The sequence below is a fragment of the Herpailurus yagouaroundi genome, unplaced genomic scaffold (genome assembly GCF_014898765.1).
Source record: "Herpailurus yagouaroundi ecotype Mexico unplaced genomic scaffold, PumYag 205, whole genome shotgun sequence".
Lineage (NCBI taxonomy): Eukaryota > Metazoa > Chordata > Mammalia > Carnivora > Felidae > Herpailurus > Herpailurus yagouaroundi.
Genome location: NW_024412436.1, coordinates 11,302,402 through 11,314,620, shown reverse-complemented (window position 1 = coordinate 11,314,620; position 12,219 = coordinate 11,302,402). Strand labels below are relative to the sequence as shown.

At 57.1% G+C, this 12,219-nt stretch overlaps 1 protein-coding gene across 1 annotated transcript in view; it reads right to left on the bottom strand.

Annotated features, from left to right (window-relative positions):
* The window catches only part of KIF26B (kinesin family member 26B), a 481,358-nt gene that overhangs the window by 17,823 nt on the left and 451,316 nt on the right, over nt 1-12,219 (bottom strand). The window contains exons 11-12 of the mRNA XM_040451654.1: nt 3,690-3,852; nt 6-2,744 (exon numbers count right to left, since the gene is read on the bottom strand). Coding sequence (XP_040307588.1) covers nt 6-2,744; nt 3,690-3,852 — 2,902 coding nt within the window. The remainder of the gene's footprint in view (nt 1-5; nt 2,745-3,689; nt 3,853-12,219) is intronic.

The following is a 12,219-nucleotide window of genomic DNA, read 5'->3' as shown; positions in this document are numbered from 1 at the left end:
AGGGCGGTGGGCGAGGCCCCGGCGCCCCCGCGGCCCGGGCTCCTCCCCGCGCGGGGCATCGTGCTGTCCTTGCCCGCGTGCGCCCGCCAGCTCCCCGCGCACAGGCTCTCGGCCCTCTCCAGCGACAGGCACTCGTAGTGGCTGACGGTGGCCCTGCCGAGGGAGTTGGTCCTGCTGGCCAGCTGCTCCAGCTTGGCGCTGAACAGCCGGCTGCTGCTGCTGGCCTCCTTGGCCTGGCCGCCGGCCTCATCCGGGAACGGGGCCAGGAGGGGCGCCGGGGGGTGCGACGGGCTGCTGGTGCCGCTGCTGCAGGCGCTGTGCTGGGGGCTGGCCCGGTTCTTCTGGTCCAGGCTGGACTTGCGGACCGGCGGCAGAGGGGGCGTCCCTTTGGGCCGGGCCAGCATACAGTGCTTGGGCGACGCCGCCTTCCTCTCCAGGGCCGCCTTGCAGGGCGACGCGCCCTGGGCGCTGCCCAGCCCGTTGGTCTCCGCGGCGCAGTGGTAGAACGGACTGCCCGGCTCCTCCTGCCGGCTGGCCTTCTGGAAAGCCCTGGGAAGGCTGCTGGACTTCAGGCCTCTGTTGGGGTGCACGGGGCTCTGGGCGGCCACACCGGGCAGGGCCATCTCACAGCCATCCGCAACCCTCCTGAGGTTGTCGCTCCCGGGGGAAGCGGACACCTCACCGCTGCTGCTGCTCAGCCTGTCCCCAGGGCTGGCCTTCCTGTGCTGCTCTGCTCTGGCCTCAGGCTTTGCGGGGGGGCCTGTGGCGGCCTCACACCCGGCCCCTTCTTCACCGGGATAGGCGCTCTCTTTCTTTATCTCCTCTTCCCGTTTTAGCCAAGGGTCCTCAAATCTCATCTCTGTCTTCGCACCGGTTTCCCGGCTGTCCTGGGGCTGGGCTGCTCTGGGCGCTGAGCTCACCGCGGGGGCGATGGACACCTCGGGCCCTTGGACGGGCCGGGGGCTCACGGCAATGCAGGGGTAGACTGTGATGTTGGTCTTCATGGGGATGTACCCTTCGCAGCTGCTCAGGTCTGCTGTGTTGGAGATGGTGACCATGGCCTTGCCCAGCGTGGATATCTTGCAGCCCTGGATGGGGGTCGCCTTGTCAAAAGAGTCCTCCCCCACGTCAGACAGGATGAGCAAACCGTCGGGGCCCGCCTCGGGCTTCTCCCGGCACACCACAGGGCTGCTCTGGATGCCGCCGCCCAGCTCCGAGGCCGGAGGATCGGCCATGGCCTCCCCGTGCCCGAAGCACGTCTGAGCGATGAAACTGTGGCAGGACTGCTCGCCATCGCTGCCGGCGCTCACCTCGCTCAGCCAGGAGCTGATGGAGGAACGTTGGCTCCCGGCCTCGCGGGCCTTCTCGTCCAGGGTCAGCTTCGGGAGGGGCAGGAACTGCGTGATGCTGACCTCGGACACGGGGGCCACGCTGGAGTAGCACTCGAGATCCTCGCTGATGCTGCCGATGATGCTGACGGGCCGGGAGCCCGAGGCCAGGGCCTGCACGGAGCAGTCGCTGTTGAAGCTGATGATGCTGGTGGGGCGGCCGCCGTCCAGGACGCCGCTGATGGTCAGCTCCTCCACCAGTGTGAACACCAGCTCGTCCTCGCCGTTCAGCTCCAGGGGCTGCTGCACCGTCACCGTCGTGGTGCTCAGGACCTCCTTCTTGGGGTCTGGAGAGGTGGCCCCCTGGTGCTCGTCATCGACCGGGCTTTCGGGGAACCCTTGGCTCCCAGCGGACATGGACTTCTTCAGAACCTGGGGGCTCATTCCAACCGGGGGGGTTCGCACCTCAGGCTGCAGCAGGGACTCGCTGGATGCCGTGCAGGCGTCCTTGCTGAAGGATGGCAGGGGAGCAGGAGAGGGCAGGACACCCTTCTGGGTGTAGACTTTGCACCTCTGGGAGGGAGAGCTGGCCGGCTTGTACTCGGAGGTCTTGGACAGGCTGGCGATGCCCAGCCGCGGGGACCCCATCGGCCTGGGCTTGCCTTCCACGAAGCCACAGGAGTTCAGGCTTTCTCGGCTGCTCTGGAGGCTGGGGCTCTGCGTGAGCTGGGAAGCAGCGTGCTGGCCACCGCCGCTGCCCGGGATGCTCCTGGGCGAGGCAGGGCTGGGGCTGCCGGGCAGAGCCGGGGTGGGGCCCGGCGAGTGATTCCTCTGCATCTTGGAGGCGGGAGGGTCGGTGCCTTCTCTGTCAGTCGGCTGCCCGTCGGACCCGGCCTCTTCCTTCTCAGACTCACAGAGTGGGTTGGCCCCAGCCGCCTGGCTTAACGGGGGACCCTTGCCCGCTTGCTGGGCCCCAAACTGGACCGGCAGCTCTTCGAAAGGAAACTGACTGGGCTCCTCGCTGCCGTCGATACAGTCCAGCCTCTCCTGCAGCTCGGCAAACGTGTTGCACTTCAGACAGTCCCTTTCCGACTTGCCGGCCGCAGCCCCTCCGGCCTCCGGGGGCCGGCCGTCGCCCCGTGCCTTCTGCAGGGCGGGCACGATGGGGACAAAGTCTGGGGGGCCCTCGTTGTCGGTGAGCTCTTTGTCGGAGAGGGCCGTGCCGTTGGGCCCGATGTAGATGACCGTGTCGCAGGACTGCTCGCTGCTCGAGGAGTAGTCGGGGTCGCTGGACAGCGGGGGGATGGGGAAGTCCGGGTCCCCCGCGGCCCTGGCGTGGAAGGGTCTCAGCTGGGTGGGCCTTCGCATCCTGCCTTCCTCGCAGGAGCTCTCCCCACCGGACGAGCTTGACGTGTACTGAAGATGAGAGCGGGGAGGTTAGCGGGGGCGGGCCTCCCGGCGAGCCCACAGCGACTCCGAACAGGCCCCCCAGGCCACCCCGGTTCCCCTCCCTGCGTCAGGCTGTTCCTCGTGGTGCGTCAGGCCGGCGTGCCCCAGCTTGCCACCACACCGCGGCCTCTAGTGAGAACGGCCCATGTGGCACGCTGGGGAACAGAGCCTGCTCAGGACAGGTGACCAGCCCGGGCCCCGGGTGACCTCCTGAGGGCAGACAGGTCACTACCGTGGCATACCCCAGCCGTCTGTGGTATCCTGCGTCACACAGGTTGTCAAGGCCCGTTTTTGACCCCCCCCCTCCCCCACTCCCCGCCATACACAGAAAGACACAAAAAGGAAAAAAGCTTCCTGCTTCACCAGCTGGCCTGGTGACCACAGTTGTGATGGCTTTCTGCCACGTTCTGGTCATGCCACCAGGGTCCTGGCTTTGCCTCTGCCCGAGAAAGCAAGGCTGGTAGTTTCTGCCAGGCTCCTCGCATCCACAAGAAACCACTGTATTCATGTGGCAAAGCCCAGGAGCCCATAAATGATTCCTGGAAATGCAGGAGAAGTAGCACCACGTGAGCAAAGCACTAATCCAAAGATGGGCTCAGCCAGTCGCAGGACAGGGTCTCTATCTACGTGGGACCAGGGCAGGGAAGGAGACACGGAGTGTTTCCCGTCCTACCCAGATGCCTGACGTGGGCCTAGTGCTCCCGGTTAGGGGTCCAGGCTGGATGACCAGCAGCTGGCGGGGCTAGGGGACGCGGACTTCATCATCCTCCCCCCGCCACCCGACTATCGTCAGCATCGCCTGCCCCCCCCCCCCCCCCGCCCCCTGCGCTCGGGGATTAGGAATACCGGCTCGGCTCCAGGGTAGGGCTCCCAAAGCATCTACACCCACTGCACCCCCTGGGAGCTCCCTACCTTCGTCTTCTTTTTCTTCATCCTCAAGACTCTCGAGGCGATTTGGATGGTGGACAGGGTCTCTGCGTAGTTGCCGGCGGCCGCCGAGATGTGCGCGATCATGGTGGTGCGACAGTTCACGTTCCCCAGGGACTCTCGCAACAGCATGGTGAGTTTGCTCTCTCTGCCAAACAAAGTGAATTAAGGCTGCATTAGTGGGTCATGCTTCACGTTGGCTGTCAGGGTAGGACCGCGGGCCTACACATGGCTTTTTTGTTGTGGGCAGCAGGGTTTTTTTTTCCCCCCATTTTTAAAAAAAAGGGCGTACTAATTAATTAACATCATTTTCTAGCACACCGCTGTTTGTAGCGGGCAGCCGAGCAAGGGCTTCTAACCCCAAGGATGGAATCCACGTGACACACCTCCCTTGGTACTCGTGTCCTGCTCCTGGGTAAGCCCGTGCTTCTGTGTGCGCCCACCGGGCGCTGTGGACGACGGGACCTGGGGATAGGAACTGGAGGAAGGGAGAAGACGGCTCCGTGACTGATTCGGCAGGCCGTGTGCACACACAGCCCTTCTTTTCAAGTGTCTGTGCGCGAGGGGTCCCTGCAAGGCAAAGTGGTTTGCCAGCCACGAACCTGCGTGTTAGATCCGTGTGTCTGCAATGTACCCAGTTTGTTTGCGAGAGTGGCAAGCACTTTATCACCATCTGTCTCTTCCTCTCGTGCCTGCACGTGGCGGCAATGCAGGAGAAGGTGTCTGTGTTCCCGATTACGAGTGGAGAAACAGAGACACGGGCCCGAGCACTCAATCCGTCAGCCACAGAACGCAGACCTTTCTAGAAAGGCCTCCTCTTGGGGACTCCGCAGGTGCCGTGTGGGGCCAGGGCCCTGAGTGGTGATAATGAGGCTCAGGACTTTACAGACGGTGGTTGCAGGCTCTTCCAAAACTGACCTGGAGCCATGGTGCATGTGTTTCCATTCCTGCACGTGTCCCAACAGTCTCCCTGCCTCGCTCTTTTTTTTTTTTTTTTTTTAATTTGTTTTTTTTCAATGTTTATTTATTTTTGGGACAGAGAGAGACAGAGCATGAACGGGGGAGGGGCAGAGAGAGAGGGAGACACAGAATCAGAAACAGGCTCCAGGCTCTGAGCCATCAGCCCAGAGCCTGACGCGGGGCTCGAACTCACGGACCGCGAGATCGTGACCTGGCTGAAGTCGGACGCTTAACCGACTGCGCCACCCAGGCGCCCCCCTGCCTCGCTCTTAAAAGGCTTCTGCTTACGTCATCATCAGCCCTCTCCTCTCAACTGCTGCCAGATGTCATTTCACCTCTGGAAGCTTCCCTGATCCCGAAGGCAGAGGCAGCCTCTGCGTCTCCTGTGCCCTGTGTGCATCGCTGTGCGTTGTGTTCAGAATGCCAGGTTCCGGCGGCTCGTCCTCACGTCCGTGTCCCCACTCGGCTGTCAGCCGGCCACCCCCGCAGAGCTCCCTGGAGAGGGACCGTCCAGCTTGGCAGACCCGGTGTGAGAGGCAGGCTGCCGTCTTCAGAGATCAGGCCTTGGAAACGGGGAAACCCTTTCACATGTGACCTGCATGGGGCCTTCAGGGAGGAAGACTGCGGGGTGAGAGCCAGAGTTTGCCTTTTCCATCTGGAACCAATTAAGGTGTCAGTTCGGGACGCCGGGCTCACTCTGGCTCAGTTCCAGGGCAATAAAAAAAAAAAAACGCATCAGGGTTTTCCTTCAGCCGAAATCGTCAGTGATGAAAGTCGTGGAAGGAGAGTGTTGCGGACTGAACGCAAGCAAGCTAACCCCCAAAGTGATGCCATCGGGGGGGGGGGCCTTCGGGAGGTGACCAGTCACAAGGGCAGTGCTGTCATCGACGAGAACAGCGCTCTTATAAGGGAGACTTCCAGGGGAGTTTGCTCGCTCCCTTCCGCCATCGGAGGCTGTCACCAGAAGGAAGCCGTCTATGAACCAGGAAGCTGCCTCACCGAACACCAGACCTGCTAACGCCTTGTTGAACCTCCAGCTCTGAGACATACATGTCTGCTGTTTGAGGCCCTCCATCTGTGGTTATTTTTTCAGCGCGGCCTCAACGGACTGAGACAGGGAAGGGGGTGTGCAGAAGGATCGAGGCCTCGCTGCAAACACTCATCTGCCTTCAAAATGTGTCCAGCAGGCAGGTCACGGATGCCACCAGAGCTGACAGCCAGACGGGCGGTCGGGTCCCACCCCCGGCACACACTCTTCGCGGAGAGCCTGCAGCTGCCTGAGTCTAGGGTTTTGTCTTCACTGTGTCTTCGAGTGGAAGACAGATCCCATCAGTGGGAAGTCGTGACCGCTGCAGTCAATTCTTACTGTCCGAGGTGGTTGTGGTCTATTAAGTCTCTGTGAACCCTGAAGCAGTGAGTCCAGATGGGAACGGTTCCTCGGGGCCACTGGTCAGTTTCCCGTCAATGAATCGATCAATACATAACCTTGTTTCACGTGTTTCTGTTTAGAACACCTGATTTAACACATACTCCTTACAAATGATGAACTGCGCACACTATTTCTTTAGAACAAAACACTAGCTGAGGAGGGTTTATTTTTCTGACCCTAGGTAATAAGAACATAAATTTCTTTGGCTTTCTCAGCCTCACAATATTGTCCACTATGCTTTTTTTTTTTTTTTTTTGAAATTTTGAAATTATTTATTTATTTTTCATGTTTTTATTTTTGAGGGAGAGAGAGAGAGGGAGAGACAGAGCATGAGCCGGGAAGGGGCAGAGAGAGAGGGAGACACAGACTCTGAAGCAGGCTCCAGGCTCTGAGCTGTCAGCACAGAGCCCGACACGGGGCTCGAACCCACTAGCAGTGAGATCGTGACCTGAGCCGAAGTCAGACGCTCAACCGAGGGAGTCACCCGGGCGCCCTGATGTTTTTTTGTTTTTGTTTTTAATTTGATCATTCATCTTATGAATCCATAAAGAGAGCCTTTTATCTGTAGTTTCACCATGCATTTTAGATGTTACTTAACTCTTTCTGAAGCAGCCTGACGCACAGGTCCGTGAATTCCCTCTTCCTCTTTCTGGATGTACCATATTGTTGACTCGTTAACCCTGAATTCATGCCAAACGGCACTACAACTCATGCCTGAACGAGGCTTCTCGAAGATACATATTTTCTCCGTAAGGCACGTCACTGCCTTCTCGCACCAACGAACGCCGGGCCACCCCCACAGCACTGTGCCTGGGGGCCTTTTCAAAGGCAGTGAAACCACCAACAAAAAGCACACAGATACAAACAACGTGGCACCAAACAGGACTCTGAAGAGGAGCCTTGTTTACAAGAAGAGAGGCGAGACAAGGAGGCAGAGGGCTGGCTTGTCCCATCTCAGCTGGGGACGGCACATCAAGCCACCCCACGTTTGGGCCGCTGTGCACGTCCGCAAACGACAGCAAAGGCGCCACTCGAGCTGAGTTTGAACGTGATTCGCAAACACGGAACCTGCGGCTGATGAGGATCACGTGTCCCACGAAGTCCCCTGGTGTGAATGCCTGCTAACCGTCGTGCTCTGCTGAGGGCACGCTCCCTCCTGCGTGTGACCGCGTGTCCGTCCTCAGGAAGAGGGGCCAGGAGGAGCAGGCAGAACACGGTTACGTCGCACTGTCTGCCCTGTGCATTTCCACCCGGCTCCCCCTTCACCAGTCAATCGTAGGATGATTTTTTTTTCCCCCAAGTCCACACTGTCGGAAGAAGCCAGGGCACGTTGCTTGGCAACCGGCGTTTTAGCTCTCCTCGAGGAAAGCCAGTAAAACTGCTGACAAGACTCTTTCGCACGGGCCTCTCTCGACTCTAAAACATAGCCTTATGGGAATGAAAAATGGCGGCTATAAAGCTTGGGTTCTCTTCTGCCTCGTGATGCTCTTTTAACTTGGAACAAAGACAGTTAAGTTGGGGAGGGAAGGTGAAAGAAGGGGCAGGGTACTAAAGGCTGAAAACTGCGGATTTAACTTGGTGGCTGGGGTAGGAAAATAAAAAGATTCAAAAGAGTTTCCAGGGCAAGAGTCGGCAAGGACTCAGTCTGCGTCTCTGTGTTACGGCTGAGGCAGGAGGAAGGGAAACACACAGGTGCAGGGCCAGTGGCCCCCAAGGCCCAGCTCCAGGCTGGATGGGCGACTTAGGGGCCATGTGGGAGGGGTCCTTGCAGCGCAGGATGGCGTGGGTGGGGGGCAGGACCCGACTGCGGTCTGGGGAAGGCCTGGGCCAGTCTTCCAAGCCCCCATGTGCCCGGCACACATATTCACCTCCTTTCCGCCCCACCCTGCATACATCTTTTATTTTATTTTCTATTTCTTTTCAATGGTTATTTATTTTTGAGAGAGAGACAGAGACAGAGCACGAGCGGGGGAGGGGCAGAGAGAGAGGGAGACAGAATCCGAAGCAGGCTCCAGGCTCTGAGCTGTCAGCACAGAGCCCGATATGGGGCCCAATCCCATGCACTGTGAGATCATGAAGTCGGAGGCTTAACCGACTGAACCACCCAGGCGTCCCTGCACACACCTTTTAAAATGGGTTTTGCGGGGCGCCTGGGTGGCTCAGTCGGTTAAGCGTCCGACTTCGGCTCAGGTCACGATCTCGCGGTCCGTGAGTTCGAGCCCTGCGTCGGGCTCTGGGCTGACAGCTCAGAGCCTGGAGCCTGTTTCGGATTCTGTGTCTCCCTCTCTCTGACCCTCCCCCGTTCATGCTCTGTCTCTCTCTGTCTCAAAAATAAATAAACGTTAAAAAAAAAATTAAAAACAAAAATAAAATGGGTTTTGGAACAATGTCTTCCTTTAAAAAATAAACCGACCTTTTATTAGACAAAAGAATGGGAGAGTGAACAAATGGTAATGGTAATAATTCAAAAAGAGCACGATGAGCAGGTGGTCCTCTAGCGCAGGGCCTGCAGGCCAAATCCAGCCCACCACCTGTTTTTGTAAATAAAGTTTTATCGGAACACAGCCACACCTGTTTGTTAACATATTGCCTCTCGCTGTTCTCGTGCTGCAACAGCAGAGTCGAGTAGTGGCGATGGAGCCCAAGCGGCCCATCAAGCCACAAATGTTTACTCTCTGCTCCTTTACGGAAAAAAGGGTGTTATTTTTGACCTGTGTTCTAGAGTAACAACATAACGCGGTCTCATCCCAGACACAGCACCAAAGAGTCAGCAAGCTGAGCGTGAAGGTGGGTGGCAATTTCCTTGCTATTCAGCGATCTCTTCCTGAGTGGACATTCTGCGTTGTCTCTCTTTTAGTTGAGATGTTTCGCAAGGGGAGAGCAGAAATCAGCATAATGGAAACCGGCGAGGGACAAATCCCGAGCTATAGGCTCACTCGAGCACCGGGAAACAGCTATGGGCAACTGCCTGGATCACCTCCTGTTTCATCCAGAAGCAGAGCCCGTCCTTCTGAAGGGGGTGTGAGGCTGGGCCCGTTATCTGCAGGGGCCCGTTCAGGAGACACGGTACCGAGCACGTCGGGTACCATACAGGTGCGAGGTCACACTCTATCCAGTGAGGGACACACGCGGGTAAAGCGCATTGTGACATCATCGTTAAAGCCAATGACACAAGGACATCTAATACTACACACGATAAGGAAAGCGCCCTCCAGCCTGGGGGGCGTCCCCAGTCACTGTGACTCCCACACCTCCACAGTGACAGCACCGTCCCGTCTCCTTGGCTGGGATTCCCCTACGTGGTGTTTATTTGCTGAGGTCCCTAAAACACCCAACAAAACTCTGAATTCCTTTCTGAAAGGGTGGTCCAGGATCCATGGCTCATTATTCGTTGACCCTCTGGAGAGGCAACCCTCCCAACTGGTGAGGGGTACAGGTCCTCTGATGAAATACGATACCCGCATCACGCTGCAGCGTCAGCCCGAGAATTTCACAAGAAAAAGGCCACGCCTTTCCTGAGCAGTGTTAAATATGCTCCTTTTCCAGAAAGGTGGGGAGGAACCCTGCAGGCAGAAAGTGGGGCATCTGTGAACCACGTCCTTCTGCAGGAGACAGAGGCAGCCAGCTCTGACTCACCACGTCGGGCAGCCTGACGACAGCACCACAGGACAACCTTCTTTCACGCCCTGCTTCCCGTGAGAGAGACACCACAGGTGTCCACTGGTAACTCGCGTGGGGGTCCTTCAGCACCCACACTGCGAGGGCTCAGAATAAAGCAAGACGAGACTGCCTTTTCCCTCACGTCAGTTCTTAATGAAGTGTGGAAAGAAAGGAGCTTAGTTAATCCAGAAGACTAATTAAGCTCCGGGACAATCTGCAAGAGAGAGAGTCCTGTGGGTGGCAAGAGTCACAGCAGACATAGACACCAGAAACACGGGCACACGGCTACCCATGCTGCTGCACGCAGGCCTGCTTTCCTCCAGAAACACGACAGTGTTTTCCTTTAAGTGATACACCATCGGTATTGAAGAATGGAGACCACGCACACGGAATTCAGGTGGGTGTCAGAGACCCAGATCAAGGTAACAATGAACATTTAAATGCCAAAAAAAAAAAAAAAACCAAAACAAAACCCACGTTGGCAACCCTCGCATTCTGTTTTTTAGAGAGAGAGAGCGAGAGAGAGCAAGAGAGTGCAACACTCCATGCTCAGCATGGGGCCGGAGGCGGGGCTCAATCCCACGACCCTGGGATCCTGACCTCAGCTGAAATTCAGAGTTGGACGCTCAACCGACAGATCCTCCAGTTGCCCCATCACTCACATTAAGGATATGACCCTGGAGCCACACTGCATTCCGGAAAGCATCCCACTTTCTATCCACTTTACCTGTAAGCTGCCGGAAGGTGTTGTAGAGCCTCAGGCCGACAGCTTGACCCGCTGGGCAAGAGTTGCTAGGTCGCAGGCCAGCTCCAAGGGTTCTGACCTCCCAGACTCCCTGCTCTGCCCCCAGGCTCCAGACCCCTGCATTTACCCACTGGCCACCAGGCAGAGAGAGGAGAGTGAAAAGGCAGCACGAACAGAAAGGAAGAGAAGAGGCAGATTAAAATCGTGAATTTGGGCCGAGTCTGGACACTCAAATGGAATTTCCCACTGACCCTGCCTCCTTCCTATTTACATCCTACTGGTCTGTGAACATCCTTTCTTACTGTCACCTAATGGGTCGCTAGTGAGTGACCTCCTGAGGCCAGCCTAAGTATTGGGGACCAGGGTCCCAAGACATCAGCATCCATGGCCCAATGTGGACCACATCTGTGTTTTTGTCTTTGTTTTTACCCCATTAGAAACAGGGTTGAGCAGAGGACACCAGCCCCACTGGGTGAGGGCAATTCTCGCGCCTCTGTCTTCTAGGTCCCAAGGACATGCCTTCTTGACACTGTTGAGTTGACAGATTGAAATACATGCATCCACAGGGGAAAAGCACTTCCCTTGAGTTTATTCATTTGTAAGGGTGTTGCTGACTCCCTTCTCACAACTGCTTCACAGACCTGCACGCTTCTGGGAGGAGACTTTTCTTGCCTCCTCTTTGGGGAAGCCGTCTGCTCTGCAGGAACGGCCTTCACTCAGCAATGTTCCCCTCAAGGGTGCCAACCTCTCAAGGCATGAACGATCTGGATTCTGGTACCACAGAAGAACTAACAGCTTGGTACAGACCAAGCTATCCTAATGCATTTTCAAACGGAGTAACGTGAAGTTGCTGTGGTTTGGGCATTACGCCATCTGTCCCGCAAACAGTGTGAGCAGGTCTCACTGTGCGACGCTGGGGAGCGGAGTGCAAAATGGGGCAAACCTCCTTCAGTGACAGGGGCTCTGGCTTGTACAATAAAGCACCGGCAAAACCAGCCCCTGTTTCTGGCACGTGTGTTAGAGGAGCTTCTGGAAGCACTGGGCATTTAGCCATGTGAGAGATGGAGAGTTCTCTCATCAGGGGAGAGCTCGGGGAAGGAGCCCGCAGAGAACCACCCGTTGCCAGCTGAAGGGACAGCCTCTGTGATCCAGCCGGTATACACGTGATGCGGGTGTGTGCCTTGCTTAACCTAAAACTGCCTGTGGATGGAGGTCCTAAAACTGTAACCAGCTGGGAGTGGACAAGGTTAATCTAACTGTTCGCTCACAGAATTCTTTAGTAGACACTGGAGAGCCCTGAGGCACAAACGGCGCCATTTTGGAAGGCTTCTGACACAGAGTAACACACGGGAGCGATGCCTTCTTCCCCGGGGCCATCCGGCTTATCCAAGGCTGGCACCATGGCGGCTCCAGAACTCTGGGGGCAGTGCCCAACGAGAAGCAAGAAAGACAGGATGGTGGCCCACAGGGGCCTATGTGAAGCAGTACGGCCCCTGACAGACTAGGCACGTGATGGGCATCCATTTGGAAAATATATGGGTGGAAAGCCAGCTCACGTAAGCTAAAGGTTTCGCATTGCAGGTATGGGTTGGGGCCAATGAAAGCTGCTTTATGACCTGGATAGTTGCCACTGTTCTCAGAGGAAGACAAAGTCTAAGGAAATCTGGGCTGCGTGAGTCCAGTGGAACCTGGATATCAGTGTTCCATTTATCTGAATAAGA